Here is a 19,040-nt window from a genome sequence, read left to right on the forward strand (position 1 = left end):
CCCCTTTTTACCCCCCAATAACAAATGCTTTCATCAAATGCTACCGCATTTTCGGAAAATCGTTTGGTCTCGTCTTTTTCAGCACTATGGACAGCAACATGGGTGTTTTTTACATGCGTATTATTCAGTGTGACATCAAGAAAATGGTCAGTGTTCAGGTCTCTACTTTGAATACCATTGAGGTTTTTGGAAGATTTTTCCACACATTTAGATTTTTTTAAATCAAAATATTTGTTTAGAAGGTCTACACGATACTACAATTTCATTTAAACCTTTTATAAGTTGTTTTCTCAGCTTTTCCACCTATCCCATCTTACAATACATTTTTCTGCAGTTTTTCTTTCTGAACTCCATGGGCCGCTGTTGCCTAGTCTGTTGCAGTTGTGGTATATTTACAGCAGTACCGCCTCTTCATTTCAATGTATTAGACGGAAAGGGCAGGCGCAGACCGCATTGTCTTCGGTAGAGCGGCCGATATACACAACGAGGCACAACTATCATTATTTTGTTCAAAATCTGAGGACTATTTTCGCTTCATATTTTGTATGAATGCCCGTCCATCTTTCTGTTGGATTTTATGCGCGGTTACTGTTTCGTCTTGTCGGAATAATTTGAAACAATGAGACGGCAAGTACTGCTGTTTATTTTATTTCTCTCTCTCAGTTCAGTCCTCGGACAGGTCAGCTACTCAGTCCCGGAGGAAATGGCGAAAGGCTCTTTGGTCGGTAATATAGCTCAGGATTTAGGTTTAGACGTAAAACGACTGAGGTTGGGTAATGCTCGTGTATATTCTGGTGATAGCAAAGAATACATCGAGCTGGACAGCCAAAGAGGAGTCCTCCTTATCAAAGAGAGAATAGACAGAGAGGCGTTATGTGGTGATACAATGCCGTGCGCTGTGCATTTTCAGATCGTGTTAGAGAATCCTATGGAATTTTACAGTGTAACAGTTGAAATTACAGATATTAACGACAATGCACCAGCTTTCGAAAAGGGAGAAATTAAATTCAGAATTAGCGAGTCTGCAGTTGTTGGGGCAAAATTTGTTTTAGAAAGAGCAGTTGATTTAGACGTAGGTACTAATAATCTTCAAAGTTACGTACTTAGGCCAACTGATAATTTTTCACTTAAACTGCTCAGCCAAACAGATGGTACAAAGAATGTTGAAATGGTTTTACAAAAACCTCTCGACAGAGAGAAAAATGAGTTAATTTCTTTAGTGTTGACGGCTGTAGATGGAGGAGAACCACAGATGTCAGGGACAATGCAGATTCTCATCACAGTGTTAGATGTCAACGATAATGCACCTGTTTTTACACAGCCGATATACAAAGGCACTGTATATGAAAATGCTGCAAAAGGCACGATCGTGACTATTATTAGTGCGTCAGATGCTGATCATGGTTTAAATGGTAAAATAACTTATTCAATCACAAATACTTTAGATGACGTCAGACATATGTTTGAAGTAAACGAGGAAAACGGCGAGGTTAGATTGACTGGACGTTTGGATTATGAAAAGAAAAAACATTTTCAGATCAATGTCCGCGCAATGGATAACGGGGGACTAACGGATTCTTGTAAAGTGATTGTCGATGTCATAGACATAAATGACAATGAACCAACGATTAAAATCATGTCTAAATCAGCTATCATATCAGAGAGTGCAAACCCCAACACAGTCGTTACAATGATTAACATTCAAGACCCAGACTCAGGCGAGAATGGTAAAGTTCAGTGTTTTATAAATGATAATATTCCCTTCGTATTGAAATCGACATCAAATAATTTCTATAGCCTCGTGACAGACAGTGATCTGGACAGAGAAAGAGCCTCTCAATATAATATAACTGTGACCTGCTCTGATGAGGGAGTGCCCTCCCTCTCCAGTAGCGTCACTCTCACCTTACAGATCTCTGATGTGAATGATAACGCGCCTGTCTTTGAGAGGAGCTCATATGAGGCCTACATTGTAGAAAACAACACACCAGGCCTCTCTATATTCACAGTGAAAGCCAAAGACGCTGACTGGAACCAGAATGCCCGTGTTTCTTACATACTGGAGGACTCCTCCGTCAACGGAGTGCCAGTCTCCTCATATGTGTCCGTTAGTGCTGATAATGGAGTCATCCATGCAGTTCGCTCTTTTGACTACGAGCAGATCAAAGATTTCCAGTTCCGCGTCAAAGCGCAGGATGGAGGCTCCCCTCCACTCAGTAGCAATGTGACTGTGAAAATACTGATCCAGGACCAGAACGACAACCCCCCTCAGGTTCTGTATCCAGTCCAGACTGGTGGCTCTCTGGTGGCTGAAATGGTGCCTCGTTCAGCAGATGTGGGCTATCTGGTCACTAAAGTGGTGGCTGTTGATGTGGACTCTGGACAGAATGCCTGGCTCTCCTATAAACTGCAGAAAGCCACAGACAGGGCGCTGTTTGAAGTGGGCTTACAGAATGGAGAAATAAGAACTATCCGCCAGGTGACTGATAAAGATGTTGTGAAACAAAGACTGATTGTTATAGTGGAGGACAACGGGCAGCCCTCTCGTTCAGCTACAGTCATTGTTAACGTGGCGGTGGCGGACAGCTTCCCTGAAGTGCTGTCAGAGTTCACTGACTTTACACACGACAAGGAGTACAATGACAACCTGACTTTTTACTTAGTGTTGGCTCTGGCTGTAGTTTCCTTCCTCTTCATCACGTGTTTAGTGGTCATTATATCAGTGAAAATCTACAGATGGAGACAGTCTCGCATCCTGTATCACTCCAATCTCCCTGTGATTCCATATTATCCACCACGTTACTCAGACACTTTGGGGACAGGGACTCTCCAACACGTGTACAATTACGAGGTGTGCAGGACGACTGACTCTAGAAAGAGTGACTGTAAGTTTGGCAGAGCTGGTAGTCAGAACGTGCTGATAATGGACCCCAGTTCTACAGGGACGATGCAGCGGATACAGAATGAAAAGAGCATCCTGGATGAACCAGACTCTCCCTTAGAGGTTGGTTATATGGGGTTCATTTCATTTGTAAAATAAATGTTTGCATTTGTATGTCCTAGTTAATTGATAGAGTTGGTAACAGGTGCCATTGATTGCCACTCTCATATCAGCACCATGGACAGAGACACTGGTGGCGACTTGAGCCAGACTCGTCTTCAGTAAAGACATGTTAGTTAACAATAAACTTTTTATATACATAATTTCCCTTTATCTAAGTTTGAGCACCAAGGATAGTTACAAAGTATATTATTTCTAAAGCATATATTTTTTTCTTGTTTCACTAAAACCTTCACGTGTAATGGAACGTGTTGCAATTTTAACTTTACTCATTCCCTCAAAAATAGACTCAGCTATCACCTTCAATATCTGTATAATATGATCTCTGTAGGTCTCGTTAGGTTTGTTTTTTCTTACCAAAATCTTTGTTGTTCAGAATTTTGAACGTTATGTAAACATTATTACGGCACATATATTTTATTCACATAAGCATGATATGTGCATTGTCCGTGTAATTTTGACTTTGAACTCAGAGGGACGCTGTTGGCCAATATGTGTCTGTTTTACAGCAGACATGTACTAGTACCTCCCATCATCTCTGTCTATTTGAGAAAGAAAGAGAAAAAGCACACAGTCGGGATCCCATAGAACTCACATACCGAGATATTGGACAGCTATTTCTTTCACCTTTGTGGGATTATGTACAGCCTGTTTTTTTCCTGTGGATTTGTGATTGATATAAATAGGTGCTAGAGGGACTTTTTACATATACGATGTTGGACATAACAATGATACGGCAAGTACTATTGTTTATCTCGTTCCTGTCTCTCAGCTCAGTGTGCGGACAGGTCAGCTATTCCATTCCCGAGGAAATGGCGACAGCCTCCCTCGTTGGTAATATAGCTCAGGATTTGGGTTTGGATGTCCAAAGACTGAAGTCTGGCAAGGCTCGTGTCTTTACTCGAGATAGTGCAGAATACATCGAGCTAAACAGAGAAAGAGGGGTCCTCCTTATAAAAGAGCGAATAGACAGAGAGGCGCTTTGCGGACAAATGACGCCTTGCGCTTTACATTGTCAGATCATATTAGAGAATCCAATGGAATTCTACAGTATTAATATCGAGATCATAGACATAAATGATAACCCTCCAACCTTTGAAACAAGCGAAGTCCACTTTAATGTCAGCGAGTCTACGCTTAGTGGTACAACATTTATTTTAGACAGGGCTATTGATCTTGATGTTGGCCAAAATGGTTTAAAAACCTATGTCTTGAAACCAACGAATGCATTCTCTCTCAAAACCAATAATCAAATCGATACGAGTAAAAACGTGGAGATGGTTTTGCATACACCTCTGGATAGGGAGAAAAACGACCATTTGTCTCTAGTTCTTACGGCAGTGGATGGAGGCGAACCGCAGATGTCAGGAACAATGCAAATTCACATCACCGTTTTAGACGCTAATGACAATGCTCCTGTTTTCACACAGCCTATTTATAAAGCCTCCATAAAAGAAAATGCAGCAGTCGGAACAGTCGTAATGACAGTTACTGCAACAGATGCAGATCATGGCTCTAATGGTTTAATAACGTATTCAATTTCAAGTACACTAGATAATGCCCGTAGATTGTTTGAGGTAAATAAGGAAAGTGGCGATATTATTTTAGTTGGAAAACTTGACTATGAAAAGTCGGGAAATGTTCAAATAAATATTCGCGCGAGTGATAGTGGCGGACTAACCGGTTTTTGTAAGGTAATAGTAGACGTCCTAGACATAAATGATAACAAACCTGATATTCATATCATGTCTAAATCTAATGTGATATCGGAAGATGCTAAAACTAACACCGTAGTAACAATGATAAATGTTGAGGATGCAGACTCTAGTGAAAACGGTAAAGTGCATTGCTCCATCAATGATGGTATGTATTTCATATTGAAGTCCACATCGAATCATTTCTATAGTCTACTAACAGACGGGGAATTAGACAGAGAGAGAGCCTCTGAGTATAACATAACTGTGACCTGCTCTGATGAGGGAGTGCCCTCCCTCTCCAGTAGCGTCACTCTCACCTTACAGATCTCTGATGTGAATGATAACGCGCCTGTCTTTGAGAGGAGCTCATATGAGGCCTACATTGTAGAAAACAACACACCAGGCCTCTCTATATTCACAGTGAAAGCCAGAGACGCTGACTGGAACCAGAATGCCCGCGTTTCTTACATACTGGAGGACTCCTCCGTTAACGGAGTGCCAGTCTCCTCATATGTGTCCGTTAGTGCTGATAGTGGAGTCATCCATGCAGTTCGCTCTTTTGACTACGAGCAGATCAAAGATTTTCAGTTCCGCGTCAAAGCGCAGGATGGAGGCTCCCCTCCACTCAGTAGCAATGTGACAGTGAAAATAATGATCCAAGACCAGAACGACAACCCTCCTCAGGTTCTGTACCCAGTTCAGACTGGTGGCTCTTTGGTGGCTGAAATGGTGCCTCGTTCAGCAGATGTGGGCTATCTGGTCACTAAAGTGGTGGCTGTTGATGTGGACTCTGGACAGAATGCCTGGCTCTCCTATAAACTGCAGAAAGCCACAGACAGGGCGCTGTTTGAAGTGGGCTTACAGAATGGAGAAATAAGAACTATCCGCCAGGTGACTGATAAAGATGCTGTGAAACAAAGACTGACTGTTATAGTGGAGGACAACGGGCAGCCCTCTCGTTCAGCTACAGTCATTGTTAACGTGGCGGTGGCGGACAGCTTCCCTGAAGTGCTGTCAGAGTTCACTGACTTTACACACGACAAGGAGTACAATGACAACCTGACTTTTTACTTAGTGTTGGCTCTGGCTGTAGTTTCCTTCCTCTTCATCACGTGTTTAGTGGTTATTATATCAGTCAAAATCTACAGATGGAGACAGTCTCGCATCCTGTATCACTCCAATCTCCCTGTGATTCCATATTATCCACCACGTTACTCAGACACTTTGGGGACAGGGACTCTCCAACACGTGTACAATTACGAGGTGTGCAGGACGACTGACTCCAGAAAGAGTGACTGTAAGTTCGGCAGAGCTGGTAGTCAGAACGTGCTGATAATGGACCCCGGTTCTACAGGGACGATGCAACGGATACAGAATGAAAAGAGCATCCTGGATGAACCAGACTCTCCTCTAGAGGTTAGACATTGCTGAGTATATGTTGCTACGATGAAGTCAAGCTTGTAAATCTCTTTATTCTCCATTCCAGTACCTCGGAGAGCGACATGTTTCCATATTCAAAACCACGTCTTCTTTGTAATTACATTTCTCGTGTCTCTTTCATGGATTATTGTATTTTAACATAATGGAAACTTTCCAACATTTGCATCTCATGTTACCTTTTTTGGCGCAATTCTATTTCATGTTTTTATTTTATGTTGAAAAACTTGTAGTATAAAACAATGCTGCACACTTACGGGAGACGTTTTTTCCTTTGTTTTGTTCTTGTTAACATATGAATGTGCCTTTGCATATTTCCTATGTAATTGTACTGCATGAACTCACAGTGCCGCTGTTGGCTAGTTTGTATTAGGTTTACTGCAGACTCGTTGTACCTCCCATCTTGTCTGTATTTATGAGAGAGAAAGAGACAGAAGCAAAACGCATCGACTGGAATTTATCGGAGATACAGCGCGGTTACTCAGTTTTTCATGTTGCGAATATGCTTTAAAAACCTGTGGTTGACTTAAATTGTGGAAGACAAATGTCTAAAAGACATTGATGGTTTACTCTGGGATAACGTCGGACAGAACAATGAGAGGGCAAGTACTGTTGTTTTTCTCGGTCCTCCGCCTCAGCTTCGTGCTCGGGCAGGTCAGCTACTCCATTCCTGAGGAAATGCAAAAAGGTTCTCTGATCGGCAACATGGCCAAAGATTTTGGCTTGGATGTTAAGAGACTAAAATCGGGTAAAGCTCGTATCTTTACACCAGGCAGCGACGAATATATTGAGCTGAATAACGAAAGGGGAGTCCTCCTCATCAAAGACAGGATAGACAGAGAGGCGCTCTGTGGACAAACGACGCCTTGTGCTTTGCATTTTCAGATTATATTAGAGAATCCAATGGAATTTTACAGTGTAACTATTGAGATCACAGACGTTAATGATAATCCTCCATTCTTCGAAAAGAACAATGTGAAATTCAGAATTGGTGAATCCGCTGTTAGTGGAGCTAAATTCATATTAGATCGTGCAGTTGATCATGACGTAGGCATAAATGGATTGCAAACATATAAACTTGAACCGACAGAGAATTTTGTTGTTAAACTGTATGACCAAGCAGATGGGACAAAAAACGTCGAAATGGTCTTAGAGAAACCTCTTGACAGAGAAAAAAATGAACACCTGTCTTTAGTTCTGACGGCGGTGGATGGTGGTGAGCCGCAGATGACCGGAACGATGCAGATTCTAATAACTGTCTTAGACGCTAACGACAATGCTCCTGTTTTTACACAGCCTATTTATAAAGCCTCCATGAAAGAAAATTCACCGGTAGGAACAGTTGTAGTGACAGTTACCGCAACTGATGCAGACCATGGATCTAATGGCAGAATAACGTATTCAATTTCAAGTATATTAGATCACGGCCGTGGGTTGTTTGAAATAGATGATGAAAGTGGTGAAGTTAGGCTGAAAGGAAATGTTGATTATGAAAAAGCTCGAACATTTCAGATAAACATTCGTGCAAGTGATGATGGAGGATTGGTTGACTCCTGTAAAGTGATTATTGACATAATTGATATGAATGATAATAAACCCTATATTCATATAATGTCTAAATCAAACGTGATATCAGAAGATGCCAAACCCGGTACTGTTGTGACAATGATAAATATTCAGGATGCAGACTCGGGTGAAAATGGCAAGGTCCAATGCACTATGAACGATAATATTCCTTTTGTGATGAAGTCTACAACCAATGATTTCTATAGTTTAATAACAGACAGTGGATTAGACAGGGAGACAGCCTCTCAATACAATATAACTGTGACCTGCTCTGATGAGGGAGTGCCCTCCCTCTCCAGCAGCGTCACTCTCACCTTACAGATCTCTGATGTGAATGATAACGCGCCTGTCTTTGAGAGGAGCTCATATGAGGCCTACATTGTAGAAAACAACACACCAGGCCTCTCTATATTCACAGTGAAAGCCAGAGACGCTGACTGGAACCAGAATGCCCGCGTTTCTTACATACTGGAGGACTCCTCTGTTAACGGAGTGCCAGTCTCCTCATATGTGTCCGTTAGTGCTGATAGTGGAGTCATCCATGCAGTTCGCTCTTTTGACTACGAGCAGATCAAAGATTTCCAGTTCCGCGTCAAAGCGCAGGATGGAGGCTCCCCTCCACTCAGTAGCAATGTGACTGTGAAAATACTGATCCAGGACCAGAACGACAACCCCCCTCAGGTTCTGTATCCAGTCCAGACTGGTGGCTCTCTGGTGGCTGAAATGGTGCCTCGTTCAGCAGATGTGGGCTATCTGGTCACTAAAGTGGTGGCTGTTGATGTGGACTCTGGACAGAATGCCTGGCTCTCCTATAAACTGCAGAAAGCCACAGACAGGGCGCTGTTTGAAGTGGGCTTACAGAATGGAGAAATAAGAACTATCCGCCAGGTGACTGATAAAGATGCTGTGAAACAAAGACTGACTGTTATAGTGGAGGACAACGGGCAGCCCTCTCGTTCAGCTACAGTCATTGTTAACGTGGCGGTGGCGGACAGCTTCCCTGAAGTGCTGTCAGAGTTCACTGACTTTACACACGACAAGGAGTACAATGACAACTTGACTTTTTACTTAGTGTTGGCTCTGGCTGTAGTTTCCTTCCTCTTCATCACGTGTTTAGTGGTTATTATATCAGTCAAAATCTACAGATGGAGACAGTCTCGCATCCTGTATCACTCCAATCTCCCTGTGATTCCATATTATCCACCACGTTACTCAGACACTTTGGGGACAGGGACTCTCCAACACGTGTACAATTACGAGGTGTGCAGGACGACTGACTCCAGAAAGAGTGACTGTAAGTTCGGCAGAGCTGGTAGTCAGAACGTGCTGATAATGGACCCCAGTTCTACAGGGACGATGCAGCGGATACAGAATGAAAAGAGCATCCTAGATGAACCAGACTCTCCTCTAGAGGTTAGGATGTTTCAAATCTGATAATCAAACTCACACTTCTATTATTTACATACATTTATACCATAGACAGAGATACAGTATCTATCTATCTATCTATCTATCTATTTATCTATCTGCTCTTATGCTCTCAATACGAATTTTCAATATTTATCTATAAATTTCTGCAATTTCCTCTTAAGTCCCTAAGTGCCGCTGTTGGTCAGTGTGAGGAAAATAACATTCTTTTGTAAAGCAAGTTCCTCCCTTTTCTGTCTGCGTATTTGAGTCCTGTTTCATTCGGAAATAGCTGTAAAAAGACACCCCACGAAGAGACTCAGAACAAAAATATTTTGTCGATTTGCACACGGTGGTGTTTTCCCCTTTGGATTTTGCAAGGCTTTTTTGTCACGATGGGTGGATTTTTCTCATTTTCATGGAAGCTGCTGTTTCTCTGCATTTGTGTCGCAGATATGACCGTCGGCCAGGTCCGTTATTCTATACCTGAGGAAATGGCGAAGGGCTCCATTGTAGGGAATATCATTCAGGATTTAGGTTTGGATGTCAAGCGGCTGAAATCTGGGCGGGCGAGAATATTTACCGAGGACAGCAGTGAGTACATCGGTCTTAATTTGGATAAAGGAACCCTTATAGTCAACGAGAGAATAGATAGAGAGGAGCGGTGCGGGCAAGTGTCTCCTTGCTCTCTGCATTTTCAGATCATACTGGATAACCCAATGGAGCTGCACCGCATAGATGTGGAAATTCTTGATATCAATGATAACGCTCCGGTTTTCGCAAAGAGGGAAATTAATTTTGAAATGAGTGAATTTGCTGTTAAGGGAGCTCGATTTTCTCTTGACAGCGCCAAAGATCCAGACGTCGGGCTGAATACTCTCCAAACGTATAAACTTAGTCCGACAGATCATTTTAAATTAAATATGCTATCTCGACCTGACGGAACTAAATATGCTGAAATGGTACTCCAGACACTGTTAGATAGAGAAAAACAAGAAGAACATAAACTAACACTAACAGCATATGATGGCGGCGACCCTCCAAAATCAGGGTCTGTCAAAATTAACGTTATTGTAATGGATGCAAATGACAATGCACCTGTGTTCAGCCAGTCTCTTTACAGAGTAACAGTTCCTGAAAACGCGTCAAGGGGTACTGTTATTTTAAAAGTTAGTGCCACTGATGCTGATAAGGGAACAAATGGAGAAGTGGTGTATTCGTTGTCTCAAAATAGTGATATTACATCATCTCTGTTCAATATAGATCCCCATACCGGGGAAATGACAGTGAGAGGTGAGTTAAATTACGAAAAAGTAAAACATTATGAAATTGATGTAGAAGCTACGGACAAAGGAGGGTTGAGAGACACAAGCAAGGTGCAAATTGAGGTGATCGACCTAAATGATAATGCCCCCGTCATAAGCATAATTTCCCTCTCCAATCCCATACCAGAGGACTCTGCTCCAGACACTGTTATAGCCATGCTCAATATCAAAGATTTGGACTCAGGTAAAAATGGCCGTGTTAAGTGTTTCATTAACCCAGATTTACCCTTCAAAATCAAGTCATCTTCGATTAATTTCTATAGTTTAGTATCTGATGACGTTTTGGACCGTGAAACAGTGCCCGAATATAATATAACAATAACAGCGATGGACGAGGGTTCCCCACCGTATTCTACAAACAAGACTATTAATATAAGAATTTCGGACGTAAACGACCACGCCCCAATATTCCCAAAACCTTTTTTCACCGCTTTCATCACTGAAAATAATTCACCTGGCATGTCACTCCTGTCTGTTAAAGCCAGTGACAAAGATTCTGGGAACAATGCGCGCATTTCCTATTTCCTTGAAGATAGCCAACTGAATGGGATGTCAGCCTCGGTTTATTTTACAGTGAATGCAGAGAGTGGAGAGATACTTGCTGTGCGTTCCTTCGACTATGAGCAAACAAAAGACTTCCAAATTCGTGTCAAAGCGCAGGATGGAGGCTCCCCTCCACTTAGTAGCAATGTGACTGTAACAATAATGATCCAGGACCAGAACGACAACCCCCCTCAGGTTCTGTACCCAGTCCAGACTGGTGGCTCTCTAGTGGCTGAAATGGTGCCTCGTTCAGCAGATGTGGGCTATCTGGTCACTAAAGTGGTGGCTGTTGATGTGGACTCTGGACAGAATGCCTGGCTCTCCTATAAACTGCAGAAAGCCACAGACAGGGCGCTGTTTGAAGTGGGCTTACAGAATGGAGAAATAAGAACTATCCGCCAGGTGACTGATAAAGATGCTGTGAAACAAAGACTGACTGTTATAGTGGAGGACAACGGGCAGCCCTCTCGTTCAGCTACAGTCATTGTTAACGTGGCGGTGGCGGACAGCTTCCCTGAAGTGCTGTCAGAGTTCACTGACTTTACACACGACAAGGAGTACAATGACAACCTGACTTTTTACTTAGTGTTGGCTCTGGCTGTAGTTTCCTTCCTCTTCATCACTTGTTTAGTGGTTATTATATCAGTGAAAATCTACAGGTGGAGACGCGAGCGCCTGTTTTTCAATTCCAATGGAAATCTTCCTGTTATTCCATATTACCCGCCCCTTTACGCAGACGTAGGAGGCACCGGTACGTTGAAGCAGGCGTTCAGTTACGAGGTGTACGGAACTACTGACTCCCGGAAGAGTGATATGAAGTGTTCCCGACCCTTCAGTCAGAGCACTCTGAGTGTTGACCATACCAGGACAGTGCCAAGGCATAAAACTGAGTCAGAGCTCACAGAGGTGAGATCTGCCTCTTTCTTGGTGCCTTAAAACCCTTGTTTTGTATCTGTTCTTCAGTTCAGTTTAGTCACTGCTCACTCATTATTTGGATAATTCTGGTACTTTACCAACTATACCTACATTAAGTACTCACCGAAATGTCTACTCAATCTCAGTCTATTCTTATTGTGGTAAAGGTAGTCAACATCTCATGTGTGGCTGGATTTAAGGTTACAAACAGTTATATTTGAGCATAAGGAATAGTCGAAGATAGTGGTAAAATTTACATTGGCATTTCATACTATATTGAACATCTGTTTTTCTGTCACTGTTTAGGCAAGTATCAACAGGACTTTTTATCGTGCCCCCTTTCATGTCCCATACTTTTCTACCACCTCAACTTTGCCCAAATAAAGCATTAAGCATAGTTAAAATACTAAATAAAATCACTATCACTAAATCACTAAAATCAGTAAAATACTATATTAGTTTCTTTCTTGCATTTTCCCTTTTTGCTCATTTTTCCTTTTCCTTATTATACATACTCCAACACTGTTCTTGACTTTCTGGTGTGCTTTGTACAGAGGTTGTACATGTATGGTTTTATATGCTTTTTGTAAGATACACCGTCAGATCCTTGTAATTTTTGCCTTGGACACTACATCCTCCTTGCTGTTTTGTCACATGTATTTCACATTAATCACATTAATTCCATTCTTTGATATTCATATTGACTCATTTATCATCTACTAGAGCTTGCGATTATATGAAAAATCAGGCATTGAAATATGATCTGTGCATACAAACCAAGTAAAAACATGTTGACAGACAGACTTACATAATGTACTATATGCCCTATCAGAGAGCATTGTGTGATGATCTGCAGAAATGAGAACAAGAGAACAGTATAGCAGCCACAATGAAAGAAAAAAAGATTCTTGGCTTCATCCCTTCTAAAGCACTTCTACAGATTGCTCTCGCATAGAAACACAACCACGCAGTGTACTACTTTTTCAGTGACCTAATTCCCTCTGTAACATTGTACAGCCATAGGCATTGGGCTGCACACAGAGAAAAAAGTGAAGGGATGGATACAGGCAAACTATAACAAGGGGAGTTAGTGAAAACCAATTAAAAATGCAAACATGACACAATAACATTGATTAAGAGGCTTAAAATGGGGTAGAGGGGGAAGAGGAAACAGTCACTACTGGTGCTGGGGAGATTGAGAACGAGGGAGAAAGGCAGCGTGATGGGGAGGAAGGCAGAGGCAGCGGGGGAGGGGAAGAGACACGTGGTAACCGGCACAATCTACACCATCCCTGTGCAGCATTCGTGTTAGTGATGCACGGCAGCCATTTTGATCTGCAGCACTCTTTGTCTGCTGAGATAGGTGCCTAAGAAAGTCTGATGTGTGAAACAGTCACATCAGGCTATAGTTCCTGCCTGCCCTGAGAGAAATCTTTCATTAAATATAAGGAGTTTAAGACAAGAGATAACAAGAGAGAGGTCTACATACCTCATGTAACACATGAGAAGGGGGTGTCATAAATCAGGAGAGAGTCTGCTTATGTTTGAATGAAAGAATTTAATGATGAAAGAAAACTGAGTTGCCAGAGAAATTTGTCTAGAATGTATTGAAATCTAGCTGTCCACAAAGTAGTGGCAGTATGAATGATAAATATTTGAATCAGAAGGAGTTACACAGTAACAGACTAGATTTTGCTATCTCCTGTAAGAGTCTCCATCTGTGAGGGTTTACTTTATGTGCTGCATATGTAAGTCATTCAGTGGGATTTTTTTCCCTAACAAAGAACTTTGTTATTATAAAGATGTGTGTGCTGTGGAAAATAAAGGCATGTGTGCCAAATATCTGATTAATAAATGCTGGTATGATGTGGTTGAGGATGGTCTGTCTGCAATTATATTTGCTCAGTTTTTTCCAGTTTCAAAGGAAGCCATAGATCAACTAGCGTGCTTGGTCTGCTCTCTCTGGGTGGTGTATGTGTTTTAAGTCTGTATGAAGTTCAGGGTATATGCATGTGAAAACAGAAGTTGACAATCCTACAAGGCAGGAATTTAGGTTAATTGTCTTAACCCTCATATCCGCTGGAAGCAGCCTGTGATCATTATCAGACCATATGTGTGTCTGCTTTACCATTTTTAACTGTCTTTAAACCATTATGTCTCATTTTCTCCGGTTTGTTAGCAGCGGAGGTTTTTACTGAGTATCATAAATTCTTTTGACGACAGTGTCTCCATAGGGGCCAGAGCTCACAGAAATGTCTTTGAAAGCAGCTAAATGGTTCCGCCTGTTTTACACCCTGGACCCCTTCAGCATGTTGTTGTTTTATCTTTCTCTTGGTTTAACCTACCTCAGAGCTGTCATTAGCCATTTTGGATCTTACACAAAGCCCCAATCATCAGTTTGCTGTTTGTACTGACCACAAAACTATAATCACATGCAGAAGCTCCTGGTTCCCACAGGCCCAATCTCTTGTTTAATTGTTCTGCCTTCCTGGCAAATCTGTCTGGTGAGCAGCTGTGTGCCCATGTGTACGCCAGCGGGGCTCATCAACTCACTGTGTACTGATTGTGTTTAGGGATGTGGTTAACGTTCATACTACAGTCCTGCGTTTGATTTTTGTTTACAAGATATCCCAGATATCTGAGATATCAGGCACTTTTGGGTGTGATTTCTTTCCCATACTGAGTATGATATTAAAGAGAAAAAAAATATGTGTGTATAGCTCCAGTGCATAGTACTCTCTCCGCCTGATGACTGCTGCTGCCTGTCCCTCTGGGACTGGTGTTTTGTTGCTTCATACAAAAAGGAACATTTAAGCTTACAGGATATGGACTAACAGTTCAAAAGCATCCTTAAACTTAGGCTTAAAGCTCCTTTCAAACAAGCATCCACCTTGCTTAAGTATCAAGAACATGACATTATACTGTAGCTGATGCTGACTTTGTCTTTCACTATGGAAAGGGGGCAAGTAAAAGGGATATTAGAAGGACATTTAAATATATCTGTACAGACAATATTTGTAAAGAATATCTTTTGCATGTAACAGTCACTGATACACTGATTTGTCAAACATGGAGACTTTGTTGTTATTGTTTACTATAATGCAAGTCTCAATTCTGTTGTGTGCCTCAGGTGCATTAGATTTATTTTTGTGCACAGTGTTTATTTGCAGGGAAACAGAGAATACAGCCAAGTACACAGATACTATAATTAACTGTACCTTACTTTGCATGAAGTCAGGTAAACCAGACATATGTCTGCTTAAGAACATACAAAAGATGTTGTCTTTGAATGTGTGCTGGTGTCCCAGAGATGGAAGTGTGGAGTTCAGCACTGGCTGATTCCCTGGGAAGGATTAAACAAGGGATTACCTAGAACAGTGTAATATGGGGCAATGGCAAAGTTGTGTCAAGCACACAAACACTCAGAAATATATCCACATAGACTTTACTAAAATATATCAAATGTCTAATTCCTCAACTTTTGATATCAGTGTACGGCATGGTTGTATGTGTGTGTTTGACTCTTCTAAACTTTCAAGTTATGTGAAGTTCCCAACCTCAACACATTTAATGTGATTTGGAAGAAGGGCAAAGCCTTGTCTTCTAGGGGAGTAAAGATCTAGTGCATTATTATTATTATGATGTTATGATATAGTTAAATTATATGACTTTCATGTAATTTTCATGGATTATATTCACTGTGTTATTGTACTGCATATAATACTGCATATTATACTGCAACTGAGCAAAAAGTATATAAATCTATAATAAATATTTGTGTTGCTATGTAATAGGACACTGTAGTTAACATTGTGTCAAATTGTAGCTAATACTGGATGGCTACTGTGTAGGAGTCATTCTTGGTTCTCAGCAGTCTTCCTTTTTCATCCTGATCTCATTTTCTGCATCCCTCCCATCCCCCTCTCCAGCTGCACCGTTCTGCTGCAGAGAGAGAAAGAGACTGAGAGAAAGGGAGAGGGAGATTGCTCAATGTAGGACATTTTGTCCTGTCTATAAAAAGTCATTAAGCACCATATGGTGTCATTTTATTTCTGTGTAGGTTGCCTTGTTCATGATGAGAAGAAATATCTCTTTTGTACCTCTTTTCTGCCATTTGTCAAAAGATTCTTTATTACCCAGCAGTCCATGAACACATGCTTTTATTTGTAGAACATATTATCAGTCTACAACTGTGTGTCTGTCTGAGCGCATTTCATTTCTCTTCCTATCTTCTATCTTATTCTTTATCCTCCATGTTGTTTATGTAGCTCTTTTTTTCCTGGCCACCATCACCAGCTCACAGGAAGGGTGGGATGCAAGCAAGAGGTTGGATGTGTTACCATAGCAACAAGCTGACTCACTGGCAGGACTGTTCCATTTTTCATTGAGCCACAGGGGGTCAGCAGCAGATGCAGCTTCTGGTGTGTGATAGCTCTCTGTATTTTTTTGATACTTTGAGGACAGGAGACACCCCTATTTTAGACAAAGAGGTACAGCATCCTCAGACTTGGGGTGGCTGATGATGGAGGGGGACAGGGTGATCATGGCTGCTTGTTATATTTGTTCTGATCAACGCTGCCCTGTTTGTTTTTGCATTTCCCAGTTGCAGCAAGTGCATTGACTAATATATAGGCTTAGATTAACCTATATACTATAAATATATATTTGTTTATGTTCTATGGAAGGATCAGGAGCCTTTTGGTTCCCTTTTTTTTTCCTTGTTCCTTCTGGGTGATCTGTTTATTTTGTATGTATGGTGTTTTTAAGCAACACTGTTATCTTATAGTATTACTTAAAATTGTTAATGTGCACAAACAAAAGGTATCTTATGTTCAGTGTACAGTATCACTGAAACAGGACATCAGTCTAATAAAAACAAGCAATTACTGTTTTGCTTTGTCTTAGCTTAGTTTTTCTCTCACAAAGACATTCATGCACACATCAGCAGTGACAAACAGGGTCACAGAGCAAAGAATCTCATTAATAAGGCATGGATTTGTCTCAGGGCATCGCCTCGAGGCCCCCTGCTGTTGCTATAGGGTAGTGGCTTTGTGCAGCAGTGCAGTTCAATATTTTGGTTTTGGCTCATACTTGTTAGTGATAGCAGTATGTCCCAAATTTTTAGTTTCCTCAGCAATCATGTTACTGTTGTGGTTTAGACTGAAGTGGTTGTACTGTACCAAAGTATGTATATGCTTCTGTTTAAAATGATTGTTGTATCCACACATGGCATAATCTAACATACTATTAACTGCTCAACAGCATGTTTAGTGAATGCTGTTGAATATGATATCAAAAAACATGACTGGATATATTTTTGGTAAAGCAGCCACAGAGACCTGTAATTCTGGACTATGTAGTACCATTCTCTATCCACTGAGGTTGAGCTATTGCCTTTGTCTTTCTTGACAATATTATTTATTTTTGTTCCTTGTTTTTTTTTTTCCTTGTTTTTTTAAAGTATCATCCCTCTTACAAGCATAGTAATGCAAACATGCAGTTTTAATGAAGTCCCATTCTCTCCTTTTCTCTCTCTCTCTCTCTCTCTCTCTTTCTATCTCTCTCTCTCTCTCTCTCTCTCTCTCTGTCACACTTGCGCTCTCAAACTCATACACACACAGACACACACAAATGACAATGCATTTCTTCACATTCTTTGTATTTGTTTGGCACTGAATGCTCTATGCCCTGGAATAACACCTAGCTTGGTTCATCCTGTTATCAATCAAGGTTATAGCCAGTGTCCTGTTCAGTATTGTTTGAACATTTGGCTGTTATTGCTATATCATTATCATAATACAGGAAGTAATTGTATCATACTTTCTGATTCATGCTTTCTGATCAATACTAAGCCATATAAGTTTTCCTAGTTTTTTTGTTTTTTGGGGGGGGGGTTTGTATTTACTTACACTATGTGCTGATGGGTACTCATTCTTAACATTAATATACTGACTGAAGAATGGCACAGACACAGATCAAACACATAACTGGTTCCACTTTTTATATACATAAATAGTTTATGTGCACACACAGTGGACAGTTTCTGTGAGCAACACAATCATGACAGTCAAAATTAAAAGAAAATTCCTTGTCTGTGAATCATTACACAACAACTGTTTGTTGTGCACCACACGGTAAGTATGTTGGTTGCTGTATTTCCAAAATCCAGACCCTGTTTTCTGACCACCAGTCTAACCGGCATCCTTTCTCTCTTGTTTTTCTCTTTTATGTCTCCCCTTGTTTCCTGGTTCTGTTCCTGTTTCCTCCCTGATTCCTGTTAAATCCTGACTCACCAAATAAGGTAAGATATAGTTTTCATCTATATTGTTCACAGCAATACAATCAAACACATACAGTAGGACAAACTTTCATGATTCTCCAAGCAGCACAGATTAAGGATGCACTGACAACTGAACACTATACTCTAGATCACCATACAGTAACAGGATTTTAACACAAACTATAGCAGTGATTTGTTTTACAGTGTCTACACATGAAACATTGGCACTGAGTTAATTCAATTTTCCACCTCAGGGGACACATCTGTTCACATACCTCACAAAACATATCACCTGATGATTGCTTCAACCAGGTGTACATAAACGCATTTTTTGACAACAGAACATGTGTGACCTTGTGAGTGGCTTGAAGCTCAAAATAGAGTTTTTATCGGACTACTGGGGTGACTATGGTTCAGGAGGTAGAGTTGGTCGTCCACTAATCGGAAGATCGGTGGTTCGATCCCCGGCTCCTCCGGTCCACATGTCAAAGTGTCCTTGAGCAAGATACTGAACCCCAAATTGCTCCCAATGGCTGCGCCAGCAATGTGTGAGTGTGCATTAGATTAGATCCTGATGAGCAGGTTGACACCTTGCATGGCAGCCTCTGCCATCAGTGTATGAATGTGTGAATGAGTGAATGTTGACATGTATTGTAAAGTGCTTTGAGTGGTCAGAAGACTAGAAAGGCACTATATAAGTGCATTCCATTTACCATTTACAGTCATCATCACATGGACATAATTTACAATCTGTATTGTTTATATGGGGACAACAAAGCTGTTATTTCTCCTCTCTGTTAATTAAATGA

At 41.1% G+C, this 19,040-nt stretch overlaps 2 protein-coding genes and 1 pseudogene across 17 annotated transcripts in view; all 3 read left to right on the forward strand.

Moving 5' to 3' along the window:
* The window catches only part of LOC122990858 (protocadherin gamma-C5-like), a 293,120-nt gene that overhangs the window by 222,549 nt on the left and 51,531 nt on the right, over window positions 1–19,040 (forward strand). The window contains exon 1 of one of the 15 annotated variants that reach the window (XM_044364414.1): window positions 3,033–6,174. The exons of 12 other annotated variants lie outside the window; for them this stretch is intronic. In XM_044364414.1, coding sequence (XP_044220349.1) covers window positions 3,775–6,174 — 2,400 coding nt within the window. In that variant the 5' untranslated portion in view covers window positions 3,033–3,774. Of the gene's footprint in view, window positions 1–3,032; window positions 6,175–6,362; window positions 9,175–19,040 lie in introns of those variants that run through there. 2 more of the 15 variants (XM_044364422.1, XM_044364408.1) reach the window with 2 other exon arrangements.
* LOC122990934 lies at window positions 315–3,040 on the forward strand (annotated as a pseudogene).
* Window positions 9,390–19,040, forward strand: part of LOC122990889 (protocadherin gamma-A11-like) — a 56,721-nt gene continuing 47,070 nt past the window's right edge. For both annotated transcript variants that reach the window (XM_044364457.1, XM_044364458.1), the window contains exon 1: window positions 9,390–18,252. In XM_044364457.1, the coding sequence (XP_044220392.1) occupies window positions 9,564–11,972 (2,409 nt within the window). In that variant the 5' untranslated portion in view covers window positions 9,390–9,563 and the 3' untranslated portion in view covers window positions 11,973–18,252. The remainder of the gene's footprint in view (window positions 18,253–19,040) is intronic.

The sequence above is a fragment of the Thunnus albacares genome, chromosome 10 (assembly GCF_914725855.1).
Source record: "Thunnus albacares chromosome 10, fThuAlb1.1, whole genome shotgun sequence".
NCBI classification, from domain to species: Eukaryota; Metazoa; Chordata; class Actinopteri; order Scombriformes; family Scombridae; genus Thunnus; species Thunnus albacares.